Source organism: Ursus americanus, chromosome 21 (assembly GCF_024610735.1).
Source record: "Ursus americanus isolate L20-20 chromosome 21, mUrsAme1.1.p, whole genome shotgun sequence".
NCBI classification, from domain to species: Eukaryota; Metazoa; Chordata; class Mammalia; order Carnivora; family Ursidae; genus Ursus; species Ursus americanus.
Window position 1 is genome coordinate 58415620 of NC_142147.1, and position 19253 is coordinate 58434872.

Consider the following 19253-nt stretch of genomic DNA (forward strand, 5'->3'; position numbering starts at 1 on the left):
CCCAGAAGCTTTGCCACACTGGTAACTCTCATAAGGTTTCTCACCAGTATGAGTCCTCTGGTGCCGAATAAGACCAGTGATATTCCTGAAGTTTTTGACACTCCTTACAGCCCTAGGGTTTCTCACTAGTATGAATTCTCTGGTACCAGATGAGGTTAAGAGCTCTCAATGCAAGTTGTCCCACACTCTTTACACTCATAGTGTTTCTCTCCAGGATGATTTAAGATTTTAAGTAATCTCTACACCCAGCGTGGGGCTCAAACTCACAACCCCAAGATCAAGAGTTCCATGCTTTAACAACTGATCCAGCCAGGTGCCCCAGAGTGATTTTTTTTTTTTAATGCATAATGAGTTGACCATTGCAGTTGAAGGATTTTCCACATCCATACACTTACAGGATCTCTCTCTGGTGTGGCTTCTTTCATGTATAATAAAGCATGAGATATTAAAAAGGGCCTTTCACACTCTGTACATACATAGGACTTCTCTCCTATGTGAATTCTCAGACAATAAGGTGGGAAACTTTGAGGAAGGATTTTTCTCACTCTACATCTATATGGTTTTTCTCCAGCATGGATTCTGTGATGCAAAACAAGGGAAGAGTGGTGGTTGAAAGACTTCCCACACTGTTGCACTCATGGGGCTTCTCTCCTGTGTGTGTCCTCTTGTGCTCGATAAAGGCGAGAGCTGGCACTGAATGCTTTCCCACAATTATTGCATTTATAAGGATTCACTCTGTATGGATTCTTCGATGCACAATCAGGATGTAATCCTTAGAGGAGGATTTTCCACGGTCGTTACAGGGATAACGTGTCTCTCCAGTATGAGTCCTCTGGTACCCAAGGAGGTGAGATTTTTGTCTGAAGGATTGTCCAAATTTGTTGCATTCATAGCATATACCTCAAATTATTTCTCCTCTGCTCATGAGAGCACACACCCTGATCAAACACCTCCTCACATCCCACCCCTTTGTGTGGCTGCCTTTCCCTGACAATTACATCCTGTTCACTAAGAGGTGCAGAATGGTTATAAAATCACCACTCTTGGTACATTGGGAGGGCTTATCTCTTGTTAGATTTCTACCAAGGTGGCCTAGTTGACCAGCTTGGCTGATGGCTGTTCTATAGTCATTTTCATCAAGTGTGTGACCTTCACAGCTTCTCCAATGTAACAAGAATGCTTAACATCTTGAGTCATGTTCACAGAAAGCTTTTGTTGTAGGACTTTTTTGAGATGGAACAAAGACTGAGCAGAGACTCATGCTTTCTCCATATTCACAACCACCACAGCCTTTCACCCGAACTTCGTGTTCTTTTGGGTGGATGCGTTTCCCTCAAATGCTTCTCAGGGGTTTTTATGCAGCAGTTCTACCTGTTCCTCACTTTCTCTCAGATTTTTCCTAATGTATATAAACAGGAATCATCCCTCATGAATCTTACCATTTTCATGAAATTAGATAGTTCCACCCCAACAATATCCTGACTTGATGTTTCCATTTTGACCTTTGTTTCCCAGACTGGAGGGAAAGAGGGAGAAAATAATTGAATCCTTAAAGTTTAAAAAAAAAAAAAAAGGAGTTAAAGAGGTGGCATGTAGATATTAAAATTGGCAAGGCACAAATCTACTAAAAGTGACCCTCTGTCCACCCTATGACAGCAATTTCACTCATAGGTGTATAACTAAGAGAAATGTGTTCATAGATTCACTGTAACATGGCTCTTAACAACCCAAGACTGGACACTACCCAAATGTCAAAACTAGGGTGCAGATGAATAACTTGTGGCTTATTCACATGATGAAATACTATACGTCAACAAAAGTAAATGAACTACGAGTACACAAAACAATATGGGTAAATACCTCAAGCATAACGTTAAATGAAAGTCAGACCAAAAGTATGTTTACGTAGTGAAAATTTTAAGCTGTACATTTATATTTTTCAGCATCTATATTTCCACGGAAAATTTTCAAAAATCAAACACACACCCCAAAATAAGCCAGGCATACATGGATTTTGTTCAGGTATAGACCGCCAGGGTGGGGAGAGCTCATGATGATGATAAACGATGGAGCCATTTACATAGAATAAAAATAGCTTCAGAGATTTTTTAATCTTAGCGGAGAATGAAAAAGATCTCCCAAAGAGGGCTGTCTTACCAGAAGAGGAGTCAAGGTGGGGTGGATTGTAAAGGAGAAACCTCCCCTCCTCCCTCTCCCAAGGCATGAGTAAGCAGCAGCCTGGCCATCCCTATCATACGTCAAGAACTCTAAGGCCATTTATTATGATCCCACCAGCTGCCATATGCACACTTGCCCATTTGTGCCACCCATTCACAACCAACAATCCCATTTACAGCTCAGTTCTTAATGACTGATCAGGCAGTTCCTAACCCCCTGGATCCACACACAGACCTCAGCCATTACATGCTTCACTGAAAGTATAACGTGTGTGACAGTGCAGGTCATGATTCTAATTAGACCCTGGCGCCACCACCTTGCAATAGTACTAGAGAGCACCCTGCAATGCCCCTACAGGTTTCCTATGACCACAGCTGTTATAGAGCTCTCAAATAGGTGAAAGGATTCACAGCTTCTGGGGAACATCTCACTCTAGGTAACTACCCCATTTTCTCTCAATTCTCAGGATTCCTGGCTAGACCAGATCTACATGCAGGACAACAGAGAGCCCCCTCTGCTCCAGACCCTCATGACCACACATTTGTGGCTCTTGTCAGAATCACAATCTCTCCATGTCTGCCCATAAACCCATGTCCTCTTTTCACATCACATTTGCGTCACACATCCATAAACTCAAGCTTACTCTGGCCTCTGGGCTTCTTCCTTACGCACCAGCCTTCGCTTTAGGCCAAAGATACCCAATAGTTGGTTATGACGTATTTCAGGCTGTGGAGACAGAATTCCAGATGGGGTGCTGTGTTGTATTTTTTTTTAACTGAAATTTTTATTGAAGATGACTGTGGATTCTGATGCATTTGTAAGAAAGATTAGGGAATGGCACCTTGCACACTTTATCTAGTTTCCCCCAAAGGTAATATTTCTCAAAACTATAGTAAATATCACAACTAGAATACTCTCATATGATCCACTGATCATACTCACATTTCCCCAATTTTAGCTGTACTCATTTGCTTGAGTGTGTATCAAGTTTTATACAGTTTTATCGCTGTGGTAGACTCTGGAGCAGTTCCAACACCAAAAGTATCTCTACCACATGTTGCCCATTTATAACCACACTCACCCTCCTCTAGTGCCCAGAATAATGCTTTTAATACCTTCTTGGTCTCCTAAGGATCATTTCTAGTAAAGGGCATCATGGAAGGACAGACATCTGAAATCTCCCCTCTGATGATTACTCGTATTCCATCCAGGGTTCCTCCTGTTGCTTTCGTCTTTCATTCATCCTCCACGTTTCTTTTTCCTTTCTGTGTCATCAGCTCAGAGCACAGAGATGCTACACCTCACCAAATACCTTTTTATGCTTCCGAGTGACATATTCTCTTAATTATGAAAAACAAAGGGTCCTCTCTTCTGAAGAAAACAGGGTTCTTGACAACCGCTGCTTTCTGCCATGTTTTGTTTTATTTTGTTGCTATGTTGATTCTTTTTTTTTTTTTTTAAAGATTTTATTTATTTATGTGACAGAGAGACAGCCAGCGAGAGAGGGAACACAGCAGGGGGAGTGGGAGAGGAAGAAGCAGGCTCACAGCGGAAGAGCCTGATGTGGGACTCGATCCTGGATCGCCAGGATCACGCCCTGAGCCGAAGGCAGACGCTTTAACGACTGCGCTACCCAGGCGCCCCTGCTATGTTGATTCTTAAACACTGGATCATCACCTTAAGCAAGAGGCAGCCCAGCTATGATAGTAACTGTCCTCGGGCAGCCATTCTTCTCTCACCAAGAGACCCATCACTGCAGCGGCCCCCAGCCAAGAGCTTATGCTAAGGATATAACAGGAAAACATGTTTGTGACCCCACGAGCTTTAGCATGAACATCAGAGCACGAGCAGTTGAGAACACCTGGCTTGCTCAGGGTGGAACACTGCCCTTCCTGAAACCCCCTCAGATAACGAGCGGCCAGGAACGCCTGGTCTGCTAAGGGTGGAATGCCACCCCAACCGAAACCTGATTGCGTGACAATAGCCAGAGGGGTCCACAGAAACATGTTTAAGAATAGGCCTCACTTGCTTAACGTTACATCATCCACTCCCGTGACCTTCCCCATGATGCACTACTATTCACTAGGATGTGCTACAGATCACGAGACTCCCCTTGATTGTCTTTGATTGTTTATCGCCAATAAATATGCGAGGTTGCAGCTGTTCGGGGCGACTGCACTCTCTGCGGTCGTCCCCTGCACCCACGCTGTCTTTCGCAGCTAACCTGTCTGTGCCTTGTCCTTCACCGAATCGCGCTGCGGCTCCGCGGGTGGGGTCGCAGCACATCACCTCTGATTAAGTCTTTAATTTTGCATTTCCAAGATCACACATTAAGAGAAACAAAAATCTGAAGATGTTTTTGACCCCAATTTAATTCTATACTAATGAAATGTCAGTAATATAAATATGTTCCAGAGATTGTTCATAGGAAAGATAGAAAGACTGTGGAAATTTGCCAAGGGCCTCCCTGTGCAGAAGTGTCTGTACCCTCTGGGGAGAGGTGACTCCCACCATCCCCAAACAACCCTGCATCATATGCCAACAGAGTTATTTCTTCTTCTCCATGCTTATATTGCTGGTTCCTGGAATAAATCACCACCACTCCATTTTCTCATTACTACCTGTGGTTTCAGGTTTCCTGCCTAGACACTCTGCTAAAAGCCACGGAATAGAAACTGGGTCTTCTGCAAAGGACAATCTCAAAGATTCCATGGAAATGAGTGAACCAAGTACTTCTAATTATAAATACGTTCATGGATATGGGATTTCGAGCTGATATCCCCTAGGAAAGTGTCAGATTGAACTGAGAGATGGAGTCAGGATCTCCAGGATCATTTTTAGTCCCAAAGAAAGTGATGATGTCATCAAAATGGACTGCTGCACTAACAGCCAGTGAAATAAGAATTAACTAAGGCTGAACAAGTGGGTGGAAGAATTCTCCTGGTGACTATTTGGAATATTTAGCATTATTTTTACTATTTTATATTCTGATGGTTATGTGATCTACTTCCAATCCTTAGCACAGTAAAATATTGTTTAAATGGTTTCTCATTCTTACTGACCTCTCAGAATCCAGGATTAAACACTTTCACCAAACCTCTTTATATGTAACAGCATTGTGGTTCTTTGCAGAGGTTCTGAAAGAATTGGTCTTCATTTTTTTTTTTAAGATTTTATTTATTTATGTGACAGAGAGACAGCCAGCGAGAGAGGGAACACAGCAGGGGAGAGGGAAAGGAAGAAGTAGGCTCCCAGCCAAGGAGCCTGAGGTGGGACTCGATCCCAGAACGCCAGGATCACGCCCTGAGCTGAAGGCAGACGCTTAACGACTGCGCTACCCAGGCGCCCCTGGTCTTCATTTTTAACAGCCAGGCTGTGCAGTCAAGCACGTCTGAAGTGTCAAACTTCAGAATGAATCCTACCATACATCAATGCCATTATGTGACATGCCCACCATAAAAGACAAGGGCTAAACCTCCTTTGGCACTAACTACCACAAAGCTCACAAGGTACAGCCTGAAACCTGTTCTGAGGCTTATAGCTTTGTAGAAAGAAATGAAGGTCCCTCCTGGCAAGCTGGGAAAACTAGCATATTTGGGATGTTCAAGAAAAGAGGAATTGACCCAAATGTCTAGGTATTACACATGCAGTCTACATGAATTTTCGGGGTTTTTTCACACTCAGTATAAAAACGCAAACCAGAGTGAACAACAAAAACCACTGGAGTGACTGAGGCTAGTGAAAGCATGGTCCTAGATCCTTCCTAACCTGGGGGCAGTTCAGAGTCACTGAAGAGAAGCGCCATAACCAAGGTGGGGTTTACTTTGGGTACGAAGTACCATTGAAAAAGGCCAGGAACACACTTCTAAGAAACAAGAAATCAAGAACTAGCAATTGTGCAAACAGCAAAGCTGTTGGTTTCTACACATAACTACGCATCATATGTGACTCCGTTTTCAGAGGTTTCAGGAAAGGATCTAGCCATATATCTGACATCCACTCATGAAGGAGATCAAGTCCAACTGTCCAAGATGCTGATTTGATGACTTGTAATGCCCTGGATCTCCTTCTGTCCAAAATCTTTCTTCCCCGCTCTGTACCTTGCATTCCCCAACCAGCACATTACACTAGGCTCTCGTTTTTATACCTACTTTCCCTCTCCCATCCACCTGGCTCCTCTGAATCTGCATATTAGACCGCTGACTTCTTACCCTCTCAGAGCTCTGCCAGTCATTGTACACTGAAGAGCCAAAAAGCTGAATGCCGGGAGTCCTACTCTGACAGTACCCACCCACCCATGTTGCTCCTCCCAGTAAATGGCCACTTCATTTTCCCAGTGGAGTGGGCCAGAAACCTGGGCCTTATCCCCCAATCTGTGTCTTTTCTCAAAAGTCACATCTAATCTGTCAGCTCTGACTTTCAAATTCTTCCAGAACCCCACCACTCTGCACCTCCTCCACCACTGCTGTCCAAGCTACAGCCATTCATTTAAAGGAAGAAAAAAAAAAAAAATATATATATATATATATATTCCTGTTCTCTTCCTAGAGAATCACTTTGGTATAGATGAAGTCAAACTGTATATACAACTTTGGGTCCTTTTTTTGGTTTTTCCCAGTTAATATTATGGGTAGTTTCTACATCATTAACATGTCTTTATTAGCACAAAAAAAATGGTGCAGCCCCTTTGAGGAACAATTTTGGGTTGAAATCAAAATTTAAAATGCAAAGCATGTGGCAGATCAACATTAAAAATTCAAAACTAACATAAGAGGACCTTGTCCTTAGTGTTATTTCATCAAACTTTTGTTCCAGTTACATATGCATACAAGTTATGAATGTAAGTGTGTTTCTTATAATGCCTGGGTCAAAAAGAAAAAAGAAAACCCCAGGCTGGAGAAATCCTTACCCTTTTCGCAAGGGCACATGTTCAAGATGCCCACTAAAGCACTGTCGGGAACACTGAAAAACTGCAAACTTCGCAGCTCTGCATCAATAGTGGGGGAAGGGGAATAATTTGTGGCATCTTCACAAGGTAGAATATTGTACAACAGTGAAAACAGTACATGTAGAAACCAAAGCCTGGTGAGAGAAGCAGACTGCAGAAGTTCACATATAAAGCACATCAATCCCCCTCCACACACCCCACACCTCATGTTGCTCGAGGCTACAGATATTATAAAGGGAAAAGCTCTAATAGCCTGAAGATAAAGGTGAAGTGTCTGCTACATGTGTCACAAACCCCTTCTGTGATCTTAAGTCTCTTGGGGAGGGCCCGCTCCCTCCTGCGGTCACACTGGCGTGGCCCTTTTTCATTCACTAAGCAAATGTTTACTGAACGCCTACTGTGTGCCAAGCCCTGTTCTAGGTAGGGATAGATCAGCAAGGGATGAGACAGATGAAGACCCCTGTCTGGTGGAGCGGGCTTCCTAGTGGTGAAGACACAAAGAGCAAAGTGCAAAGTGTCTCCATCACTCACTCTGCAAATGCAGGATGCACACAGACGTGGGTCAGTTTTCTGAGTGAGCACTGGTGTCCCTGACTGCCCCCATCTCTGCCCACTGTTCAAAACCCAGAAACCAAGCAGATTCAGGGAACACACTGCTCAAGGACGGCGACAGGACCAAGCTCCTAACCATCTGCAACCCAGCAGCGAAGTTACTGGGCCAGCAGACCCTGTTCTAGAGCTCCCGAGGATTCTGGCTGTTCCTGAAGGGAGCGGTGGGAGACGGGGCAGAGAAGGGGCGCGATCTGACACGCGACCTCCCCGGCTCCCACGGGCTAACAATGAGAAACCGATGGTGGGGAGGGCAGAGGCAAGGGAGGAGGTGCCTGTCAGAGAGAGGAATGAGTGGCGAAGCGGTTGAATTCCAGAAATACCTTAGAGTTAAAGACGGAGAAGATGTGGAGGTTGGGGCAAGATCAAGATTAAGGTGGATGTTGAGGCCTGTGCGCAGGAGTCGCCATTTACGAGACCGGAAGGACTGAGTTTGGGGGAGACCAGAGGCTCAGCTGAGGACCCCAAAGTCCGAAGTGTCTGTCGCCAGGTGGGGGACAGCATCAGGGCATTAGCATCCTGCGGGGAGGGGCAGGCCAGTCCACGACCGGAGACTGGAGGTGGGGGTGAAAACTGGGAGGGCGGAAACCTTAACAGGCACCCCAAAGGCGCAGTGAGGGAAACCGGTCTTTGGAAGGGGAAGGGGGGAGGAGACACCAAGAGGAGAAAGCACCCTTGAGAACCGGACCAGGGAAACAGGAAGGCTGTGCCAGCCCAAACCTCGAGAGGAGCGAGAGGAGAGGGACGTCCACCCGGACAGGGAGGGAGCAGGGAGGCGCCGCCCGAACAGCGGGAGGCGGTGGGGGGGACTCCGCGCGCCGGGGGAGGAAAGGAGGGGCCCCCGCGGAAGGACAGAGGAAGAGATCAGAGGACCAGCGCCTCACCTCCGGCCACCGCCAGCTCCTGGTCTCCGCGGGGCGACCTGAGGTCAACGGCGGCGCGCCGGCCGATTGTGCGCGTGCACGCGCTCCGGATTCCCGGATGAGGCTTCGCCAAGCAGGGCGCGTGCGGCCCGGCGCGTTCGTGAGGGGGCGTGCTCAAGTCATTTGCCAGTTTCTCCATTGCATTTTCTTTCTTATTGAGATGCCGAGTTCTTCATATATTTTGTCTCTCAGTCCTTTCTTGCGTCTATGAGCGACAGTTACCTTCTCCCGGCCTCTCGCTTGCCTTTCCACTTGCATACTACTGCTTCCTAATGAACACATTTCTTGATTTTAATGTAGCCGGGCTTATCAATTAACCTTGGTTTGGTTAAGAAACGCTTCCCTACGCCAAGAGCACAAAGATGTTCCGTATTTTCATCTGAACCCTATCGTTTTGCCTTTCACATTTAGAGCTACACTCCTTAGGAACTGATTTTTGTGGATAGTAGGGGTCAGCAAACCACAGTAAATCCACCTGTTTTTGTTTAGTTAAGGATGGTTTTTAGATCTTTGAATACTGAAAAAATAAAAATAATAGTATTCGTAGCACATGAAAATTACATGAAATTCAAATTTCAGAATCCATGAATAAAATTGTATTAGAATGCAACCAGGCCCATTTGCTTACAAATTGTCTGTAGCTGCTTTCACACTACAACAGTTCAGTTTAGTACTTGTAGCAGAGACCATATGATGTGCAAAGCCTAAAATATTATCTTACCCTTTACAGAAAAGTTTGCTGACCCCTGGCACATAGTGAGATATGATCACTGGATTTTAACTATTTAAAATGCTTGCAAAACCATAAGATATTACTTCATACCCACTAGGATATCTATAATCTAAAAGACAGGCAATAATACGCATTGAAACGAATGTGGAGAAATCCGAACATTTACATACTGTTGGTGGGAATCTAAAATGGTACAACTGTGAACAAGTTTGGCAATCCCTCGAAAGCTCCCTCAAACCATGTAACCCAGCAGTTCCAATCCAGTTATCTACTCAAGAGTGTTGAAAGCATAAATCCACACAACTTGCACATGAAGGATCATAGCAGCATTATTCATAATAGCCAAAAAGTGGAAACCCAACCATGTCCACTGACATATGAAAAACAAAAGGTGATATATCCACACAATGGATTATTATTCAGTCATAGAAGGAATGAAGTACTGACACATGCCGCTACATGGATGAACACTGACAACATAACGCTAAATGAAATAAGTTAGTCACAGAGGGCCACATATTTTATGATTCCATTTATATGAAATGTCCAGAGTGCTCAAATCTGTGGAGATAGAAAGTAGATTAGTGGCTGCCAGGGCCTGGGAGGAGAGAGAGGGAAAAGCAGGCTCCCCATGAGCAAGGAGTCCCAACAGGGGGCTCAAACCCAGGACCCTGGGGATCATGACCTGAGCTGAAGGCAGACATTAACCTACTGAGCCACCCAAGGCGCTTTTTTTTTTTTTTTAACTTGAAAACTGTCTAATCTATTTTATCAGAAATGACCACTGATTCAATTCAATTCCCTTGGTCACTATAAGCTTAGATGTCTGTATACTTAATGTCTTTGCTATTTTTTTCTCCTGGGACTTGGTTATATACACTCTTGATCTGTTTATCTTTTGGGGTCTCAAGTGCTGCCCTTGTAAATGTGGATTTTTTATTTGGCAAAGGCAGCCTGAACCCCACAATCACCTTTTCTCCAGTGAAGCAATTTCCCCAATTGTTTCCCATGACAGGATTCCAATGGCTTTGTTGCCCCTGCCTGGTATTTAACAAGTGGAAGGAGTCTCTCCTCTCTAAATCCTGCTCTCTCTTGGTTCGTAATATCACCCACCCTGGCTTCCCTCCTCCCTCCTAAGCCATTTCTTCTTCATCTGGCTGCCTCCTTTGTTTTTCCCATGATCAGCTGCTTCTTCGGTCACCATTCTGAGTTTTCACTTAACACAATCAGGTCTACAAGGCTCTAGCCTACCTCATCCTGCCTGCTCCCCTCATCTCTTCCTCTCTGATGCCCCTACAACCCCTCCTGCGTCAGTACATACTGTTCTCTCTGTGAGGGAGTCTTCCTCCCCTACCCCTTAGTTAACCTCTCCTCCTCTTACAGCTCACGTTGATGTTTTCATGATTGATACATAAATGTCCATCTTGGTCTCTAGCTGGACAGCTCCTTGAGGCTGGACACGTTGTCTGTTGTCTTCCACAGGGGTTCAATGTGCCAACACCTGAGATACTCACCAAATGTTTTCTGATTTGAATGAACTAGAAGACATATTCCAAGATATTAATAATGACTGCTCACCAAATAATGAGTATTTGATGAATAAAGATACTCACCAAATGTTTGCTGATTGGAATGAATTGGAAGGCATATTCCAAAATATTAATAATGATTGCTGGTAACAAGGGAGATTCTGGATGCAATTTCTTAAATTTCATATTTTTCTGTACATCCCGAGTATTTTTTTTTTCAGTGAGGAAGAATTACTTTAGAAACAGAAAACAATGAGGCGCCTGGGTGGCTCAGTCGTTAAGTATCTGCGTTTGGCTCAGGGCCTGATCCCAGGGTCCTAAGATCGATCCCTGCATTCAGCTCCTGCTCTGCTGGAGCCTGCTTCTTCCTCTCCCACTTCGCACTTCCTCTGCTTGTGCTCCCTCTCTCGCTGGCTGTCTCTGTCAAATAATAAATAAAATCTTCAAAAAAAAAAAAAAAACAAGAAACAAAACAACAAAGGTATGCACCCAAGATTTGGCTGCCCACTGTTCACTAGTGCTGGCTCACCACCATCTAACTTAGTTCAACAAACATTTACTAGGCATCTGCTGCAGTATTCTAAGGGCCAGGGATACAGCAGAAACCAAAACAAGATGTTTAAACTCCGGCAAGAGAGATAAACAAGTACAACGCATCATGTATCAATCAGTTGGCAGTCAATGCTTTGGAGATACATAAAGCAGGGAACGAGGATGGGGGAGTGAGTGTGTGTTGGGAGGGTTTCTCTTAAATAGAAAAGTCAGGAAAGGGCTCACTGAAAAGGTGACGTCTGAGTAATGAATTGCAGGTGATGAAATGATCCCAAAGGTATTGGGGGAAGAGGATCCCCACAAAGTGAACAGTGATTGCAGAAAACCTGAGATAACATGCCTGGCATTTGAGGAATACCAGGGAGGCCACCGAGACTGGAACAGAGTAACTAAGGGGGAGAGCAGAGAAGGGGCCACGGAGGTGACAGAGGCATCAATTAAAACACTGCCAGGCCATGAGGTACCTGGGTGGCTCAGTTGGTTAAGTGTACAACTCTTGATCTCAGCTCGGTTCCTTTTTTTATTTAAGATTTTATTTATTTATTTGAGAGAGAGAGAGCAAGCACAGCAGAGACAGCAGAGGGAGGACAAGCAGACTCCATGCTGAGCTCAGAGCCCGATGCAGGGCTCAATCTCAGGACCCCAAGATCATGACCTGAGCCGAAATCAAGAGTCGGACACCCAACCAATTGAGCCACACGCTTGCCCCTCAGCTCAGGTCTTGATCTCAGGTTTGTGAATTCAAGCCCCAGCATAGAGCCTACTTAAAACCACCACCACCACCACCACCACCCCCCACACACATTGCCAGGCCAAATACATGATGAAGTAATACAACTGAGATAACCTGTATTATGGTTAAAGATATGTGCTGCCTCTCCCCCAGGGAGGATTCTACATCCTGCCCCAGTGACTTCAGGCTTGGTTGTGGACTTGCTCTGACAAGGAAAGGTGAGTGGAAGTGCAGGTGTGCTATTAACGAGCAGCTTTCAGAGCTTCTGCATGAGGCCCCCTGTCCTCCTTTCCCTCTACCATGAGGCCAGCAGCTCCCCAGAAAGAGAAAGGCTGCTCTCCAACTGAGTGAAGGCAACATGGAGTAGAGCATTGGGTTGCAATCCCCTAAGATTTTTGCTGCCATTTGTTAATGTAGATAATTTACCTTAAGCTGACTAATATAACCAACCATCAGAAGTATTGCTTTTTTAAAAATATATTTATTTTAGAGAAAGAGAGAGAGCACGTACACAAGGAAGCACAGGGAGGGGCAGAGGGAGAGGGAGAAACCCCAGTACACTCCCTGCTGAGCTCGGAGCCCAATGTGGGGCTTAACCCCAGGACCCCAAGATCACAACCTGAGCAGAAACAAAGGGTTGGGTGCCCAACCGACTGCACCACTCATGGGCCCCAAAAGTACTGCTTTAAGGTTAAAATTCAGAATGACAAAAATAAAAATAAAATTAACATTTCAAGGGCTGGCAAGGATGCTGATCAACAGAAAGTCTCATCTGTTACTGTGGAAAAGCAAAATGGTACCACCACTCTGGAAAGGAACTTTGCAGTTTTGTACAAAGTTCACGATAGACACCATATGACCCAGCAACTGCACTCCTAGGTATTTACATAAGAGAAATGAAAACCTGCTAGAGACTGAATGTTTGTGCCTTGCCCGAACTCATGTGGAACTCCTAACCCTCACTGGGCTGGTATTTGGAGGTGGGGCCTTTGGGAGGTGATTAGATCTGAGGGTGGAGCCCACACAAAAAGGATTAATGCCCTTATAAGACACCCCTGAGAACTCTCTCACCCTTTCCACCATGTGAGGACATAGTGAGAAGACAACTAATCTGTGAACAAGGAGGCAGGCTCTCACCAGACACCAAATCTGCTTGTGCCTTAATTTTGCACTTCCCAGTCTCCTGCCTGAACAGACTAAGACACGTATAGACAACACTGAACTTTTACTTCAGACCTGGCCTCCTGGAGAAATTCCCCCACCCTTCTGTGTTCCAAGAAATGGCTAACCATGCAAAAGGCCACCCTGCTCTCACATATTCCAAGATAAGACCCAGATAGACAGGAGCTCCACACTTCCTCAATTACTCCATCCTTCCTGTCACCCATAAAACTCCTGGATGACTCCTTTCTGACTCTCTAAGACCCCAGGCCCCCTTTCTTTTCTTTGAAATGTTACACATTAATGAATACAAAGACGGGTGTGGATTAATAGAAACTAGAAACATGGTGGTAACCATTGTCAACATCCCAAGCCTCCATACTGAATTAGCACATCTGACCTCCCACACACATTCTTAGGCTATGGACTTCTTTTAGGATGTTGAAAAGTGCCCTTCCCCTCGGCCAACCTAGGGGACAGGAGGTGTAAAAAGAGGTAAGGGGCCTCTTTTCCGTAACTTTTCTGAAACTTCCTTTCACTAAGGGTGTTCCTTAACTGGACTTAACTGTCCAGAGCAGCTCTGACGATCAGGGCTGTGTGTATGCCCAATGGGCATCTGGCTGAGCAGCCATGCCTACTCTCAAAGTAGACAAACACCACCAGAGGCTTGTTTGTTTTTAATCTGTGCTTATTAACTTGCTGGAAAAGCAACACACACTGAATACCTCACCAAACAGGAGCAGGGAAGGTTAAAGGTCTACAAGAACTAGAAAGGGAAGTGTGTTAGTTTCCTACGGCTACTGTAACAAGTTATCACAAGCTTTGTGCCTTAAAAATATACACATTTATTCTCTTACAGTTCTGGAAGCCTGAAGTCCAAAATTACTTTCACCAGGTTAACAAGGTGTCAGCAGGGCTGGTTCCTTCTGGAGGCTGTACATGGAGAATCAGTTTCCCTGCCTTTACCAGCTTCTAGAAGCTACCCACAATTCCTTGCCTCATAACACCTCTCCATCTTCAAATGCATCGATCTAACTTCTGGTTCCATCATCACCTCTCCTCTGACTCTGACCCTATAAGGACCCCTGTGATGACACTGCCCGCCCCATAACCCAAGATCATCTCCACATTGCAAGATCTGGAGGCCATTTAGCCTTCCAACAGGAATTCCTGATTGTTGTATTAAAGAACTGCAACCTAGCCTGTGGGAGGATGAAGGAGGTCTTGGGTCTGCACATATGGTTAAAACAAGTCATACTGGGGGCACCTGGGTGGCCCTGTCAGTTAAGCTTCTGCCTTCGGCTCAGGTCATGATCCCAGGGTCCTGGGATTGAGCCCCATGTAGGGTTCTCTACTTAGCAGAGAGCCTTCTTCTCCCTCTCCCCCCTGCTTGTACTCTCTCTCTTGCTAGATCTCTCTCAAAGAAAATCTATTAAAAAAATAAATACTAGTCATACTGGTCATGAGTCAGGCAGGGCTTTTAAGGGGTGATGCACCAGACTCCTCACAGCCCACTGACCTCACAATTTCAGCTGTTAGCCCTGCTGTACCCAGGTGTAGTATCTCCAAAGCAAATGAAGAGTTTTCCTTCTATACTGCCCCAAGGAGCTCCTTTTCCTAACCAGTAGGGAAGTGTAAATTGGCAGTAGCTCTGCTGGAGTCTCAGGAAGGAACAAGTGGAAAGAGCACAAGAAGAGAGAAAAAGTGCAGGTGAAAATTTTCTGTAATGCTTGTGTGTGTTTTCTATTGCTGCCATAACAAGTTACCACAAACGTAGCAGCTTAAAACAACACAAATTTATTACCTCACAGCCTTTATCCAGTGACTATCAAAGGGAGTCATTCCCAGGGCTTTGCAGTTCTCACTTGGCCGACACTGTTTCCACAGGTGGGAAGTTCCCAGATCACCCTAGACCTCTCTGTAGCCTCCTACTCCTCATTTTCTGAGACCCATCTTCTCCTCACAATGACCTCCAAGTCCCAAAAAAGTAAATTATTCTTATGCTCTGGGCCATGGGATGCTCTCACTCGAAAGACACTTCTTCCTGGATGCTCCCCATCTGTGCTTACAGTTGCCCTGTGACGCTGATCTAGCTCCTTGGTTTAAAAAAAAAAAAGTCGAAAGAAGCCCAAAATTTGCCTCCCTCTGGCTTCCTCTTTCTATTCCTTATCAAATTATTATAGCAACAATGTATGGCTTATAATAGAAAAGAAATCATACACAATTGTAGGCCCCTAAGAAAACCACATTTATTTCTCCATGACCAACATCCAATCTACATCCGTATGTGCACATACCTTTACACAGCTGTAATAACAGGAAGTCTTCTATTTTATGCCTCTTTTATCGTTGTTGTTGTTGCCTGCCGTATTATAAGCATTTTTAAATGGTAACAAAACCTTCACAACTCTGGTTCAGCATGACTGCATAGAACAAATCAGAAATGTCCTAGATGAACAATGGTGGGAGGTGATAACAGAAACATAGGAACTCATTACATTTTTATTTCCACAACTAAAGTAATGCATCACATTTCCCAACAGCAGCCCTTTCCATCTTAGTATGAGCCAGCTTCAGTCTTAACAGGGACGATTTCATTGTTCATTCACAAGCAATGTCCTCATCCAGTTGCCCCTTCTGAAACACATCCTCACCATCTGACAGGATTGTAACATAGGAAGACCTACAAACAGTAAAATCTAACTACAGTTCTGTGGTTGCCATGGGGTGGAGAATTGTGTGCAGTCTATCACCAACATGTCTTCACTGATACAGAGTAGACAGTGACAGTAAGAGCTGCCAAAAGCTTTTCTCACTGATTATACTTGATCCTAATAAGAGTTTGCTTATGTACAAGGCAGACATTCCTTATTAAATAATTCCACATACCAATTACTTACTGAATACAGTCACAGGTTCTTTCCTGTTTAAGCACTCTGATGCATCTCCAGGGAAGTATCTTCTTGACGTTCACAGATTTTATTCCAGTGTGTGTGCTATTACATTTGATATTGGCTGCATCATTCCTGATGCCTTTTCTACACTTATTACCATCCTGTTTTCCCCAGGAGTTCCTTATTGTATAGATTTAGTAGTATGGCTAAGGAATGCCTCACATTCATCAATTCACTGGATAGCTTAAAGAATTCAGGGAAAAGTCACCCCTGAAGACATTCCTCCTTCACACAGCTTTTTGAGACCAAGTCAGGAGACGAATGTGGCCCACATTATGTTTCCATGGGTTGCTCTCCAGAGTGTGTTCTTTGATGTCGGATGAGGGACGAGCTCCTTCTGAATGTTTTTCCACACTGAGGACAGTGGCTGGGACCCTCCCTGCTGTGGAGTCTCTGATGTACTGCCAGGTGAGAGTTCTGCTTGAAGGACTTTCCACATTCAGGACACTGGTATGGGGTCTCCTTTGTGTGAATTCTCTGGTGCTTGGTCAGACAGGAGCTATCCCTGAAAGCTTTACCACACTGATTACACTCATAGGGCTTCTCACCAGTATGAGTCCTCTGATGCCGGATGAGGCCAGCAATGTTCCTGAAAAGTTTCTGACACTGGTTACAGCCATAGGGCTTCTCACCAGTATGAATCCTCTGGTGCCGGATGAGGTAAGCACTCTCAATGAAAGTTTTCCCACACTCTTTACATTCGTAGGGTTTCTCCCCAGAGTGGATTTTTTGATGTACAATGAGGTGAGAGTTGCGGTTAAAGGACTTCCCACACTCCACACACTCAAAGGGCTTCTCTCCAGTGTGAGTCCTCTCATGCTGGGTAAGGTATGAGCCATCCCGGAAAGCCTTTCCGCATTTGCTACATTCATAGGGCTTCTCCCCAGTGTGGATTCTGAGATGCACGGTGAGATGGGAGATGTCGGTGAAAGGTTTCCCACACTCATTACATCTATATGGTTTTTCTCCTGTATGAGTTCTTTGATGCAAAATCAGAGATGAATTTCGGTTGAAGGTTTTCCCACATTCTAGACATTCATAAGGTTTTTCACCAGTGTGAATTCTCTGGTGTTGTGTGAGAGCTGACCCATCACTGAAGGCTTTCCCGCATTTATTGCATTTGTAGGGCTTCTCTCCTGTATGGATTCTTTGATGCACGATCAGGTTGTAGTTCTTGGAAAACGATTTTCCACATTCATTACAGGTATAAGGTTTCTCTCCAGTGTGAGTTCGGTGATGCAAAACAAGAGAAGAGTTCCGTTTGAAGCATTTACCACACTCAGTGCATTTATACGGTTTCTCCCCAAGGTGATTCCTCCTGTTTTCATTAAGAGATGAACTCAGGGTAAAGATGTCCCCAAAGTCCTTACCTTCATACAGTTTCTTCCCTCTTTTTGCTATTTTTTGTTCACCAAGAGGGGTAAAATGACTGAAAGATTTAACACTTTCAGGGTATTTATAGGGTTTCTCTCTCATCTGATCTCTTCCAAATTGAAAAACTTCCATGGAATGGTTGAAGGCTTTTCCACATGCATCACTGTCACTATTTCTCTTAGCCACGTAATTTTTCTGACAACTGTGTAAAGCTGGGTCACAATCCAAACTTTTAACATCTGAGTCACATATATGAAAACTGTTCGTAGGTACTCTCTTAGATGGCAGAAGGTCTGAGCTTGCACTCAAACGCTCTCCGAGTCCAGAATATTCACAAATTGCTTCCTGAGCCCCTGGCTTCTCCTGAGTTAAAGCTGATTGCCTCAAATGTCCCTCCCGGTTCTTACAGTCCCAATTATCACCTAGAATGGAAAGATGGGGACCCTCTCTTGTAAATCCTTCCATTTCCACGTCACAGGATGGTTCTTCCTCAGAAACATTCTGTCATTTTCAATCTCATGTCTCAGGCTGAAAAGTAAACAATGAAAAAGACAGACTTAAGTACATAAAGCTATACCTGGAAGAGGAATAAAAAATGATGACAGGACAGTTGTGTGGATCGTATTTTTATTTTTTTATTAATTTTTCCCAGCTTATTTCTTGTATTGGGATATATTTGACACGCAATGTTACATTAGTTTCAGGTGTAACACATAGTGATTTGACAAGTCTATATGTTATGCTAAGTTCAGTACAAGTGCAGCCACCATCCATCACTGTATAACACTACTACAATACCACTGACTATATTCCCTGTAAGGTACCTTATAGGACTTATTCATTTCATAACTACAAGCCTGTACCGCCCAATCCCCTTCACCCATTTTACCCATCCCCCACCCCCTCACTCTGGCAACCATCAGTTTGTGCTCTGTATTTATGGATCCGTTTCTAGTTTTTGTTTGTTCATTTGTTTTTTTAGATTCCCCATGTAAGTGTAATCACATGGTATTTGTCTTTCTCTGCTTAACTTATTCCACTTAGCATAATACCCTCTAGATCCATCCATGTTGTCACAAATGGCAAAAAAAAACCCTCATCCTTTTTTATGGCTGAGTAATATTCCATCATCTATACATACCACATCTTTATTCATTCATCTGTCAATGGGCACTTGGGTTGCTTCCATATCTTGGCTGTTATAAATAATGCTGCAATGAACAGGAGGGCATATATCTTTTTCAATTAGTGTTTTGTTTCCTTTTTGGAGGTAAATACCCAGCAGTGGAATTACTACATCATATGGCATTTTTATTTTTAATTTTTTGAGGAAACTCCATACTGTTTTAGACAGTGGCTGAACCAACTTACATTTTGGGTATTTTGACTTTTTCAAAAATTAACATCTGTACAAGAGGAAGGTAAAGTGAAAGTCAAGGGATGGAGCCAAAAACAGTTTCAAAGACCCACACAGCATTTTCACCCTCCTAGAGAACAAGCAGGAAGAACAGGACAGACGAATATCACCAAAAGAATGAAACTGAGATGTAGGAGACCAG

The 19253-nt window shown here is 44.3% G+C and overlaps 2 protein-coding genes and 1 pseudogene across 2 annotated transcripts in view; all 3 read right to left on the reverse strand.

Annotated features, from left to right (window-relative positions):
* The window catches only part of ZSCAN18 (zinc finger and SCAN domain containing 18), a 51651-nt gene that overhangs the window by 20607 nt on the left and 11791 nt on the right, over positions 1–19253 (reverse strand). The window lies entirely within an intron of this gene.
* On the reverse strand, positions 338–8797 carry LOC148108345 (uncharacterized; annotated as a pseudogene).
* ZNF329 (zinc finger protein 329) lies at positions 6735–18214 on the reverse strand. The gene is given in 3 exon segments (XM_045773004.2): positions 6735–11340; positions 15664–18196; positions 18198–18214. Coding segments are annotated over 2 exon segments (1620 nt in total). The 3' UTR covers positions 6735–11340; positions 15664–16593.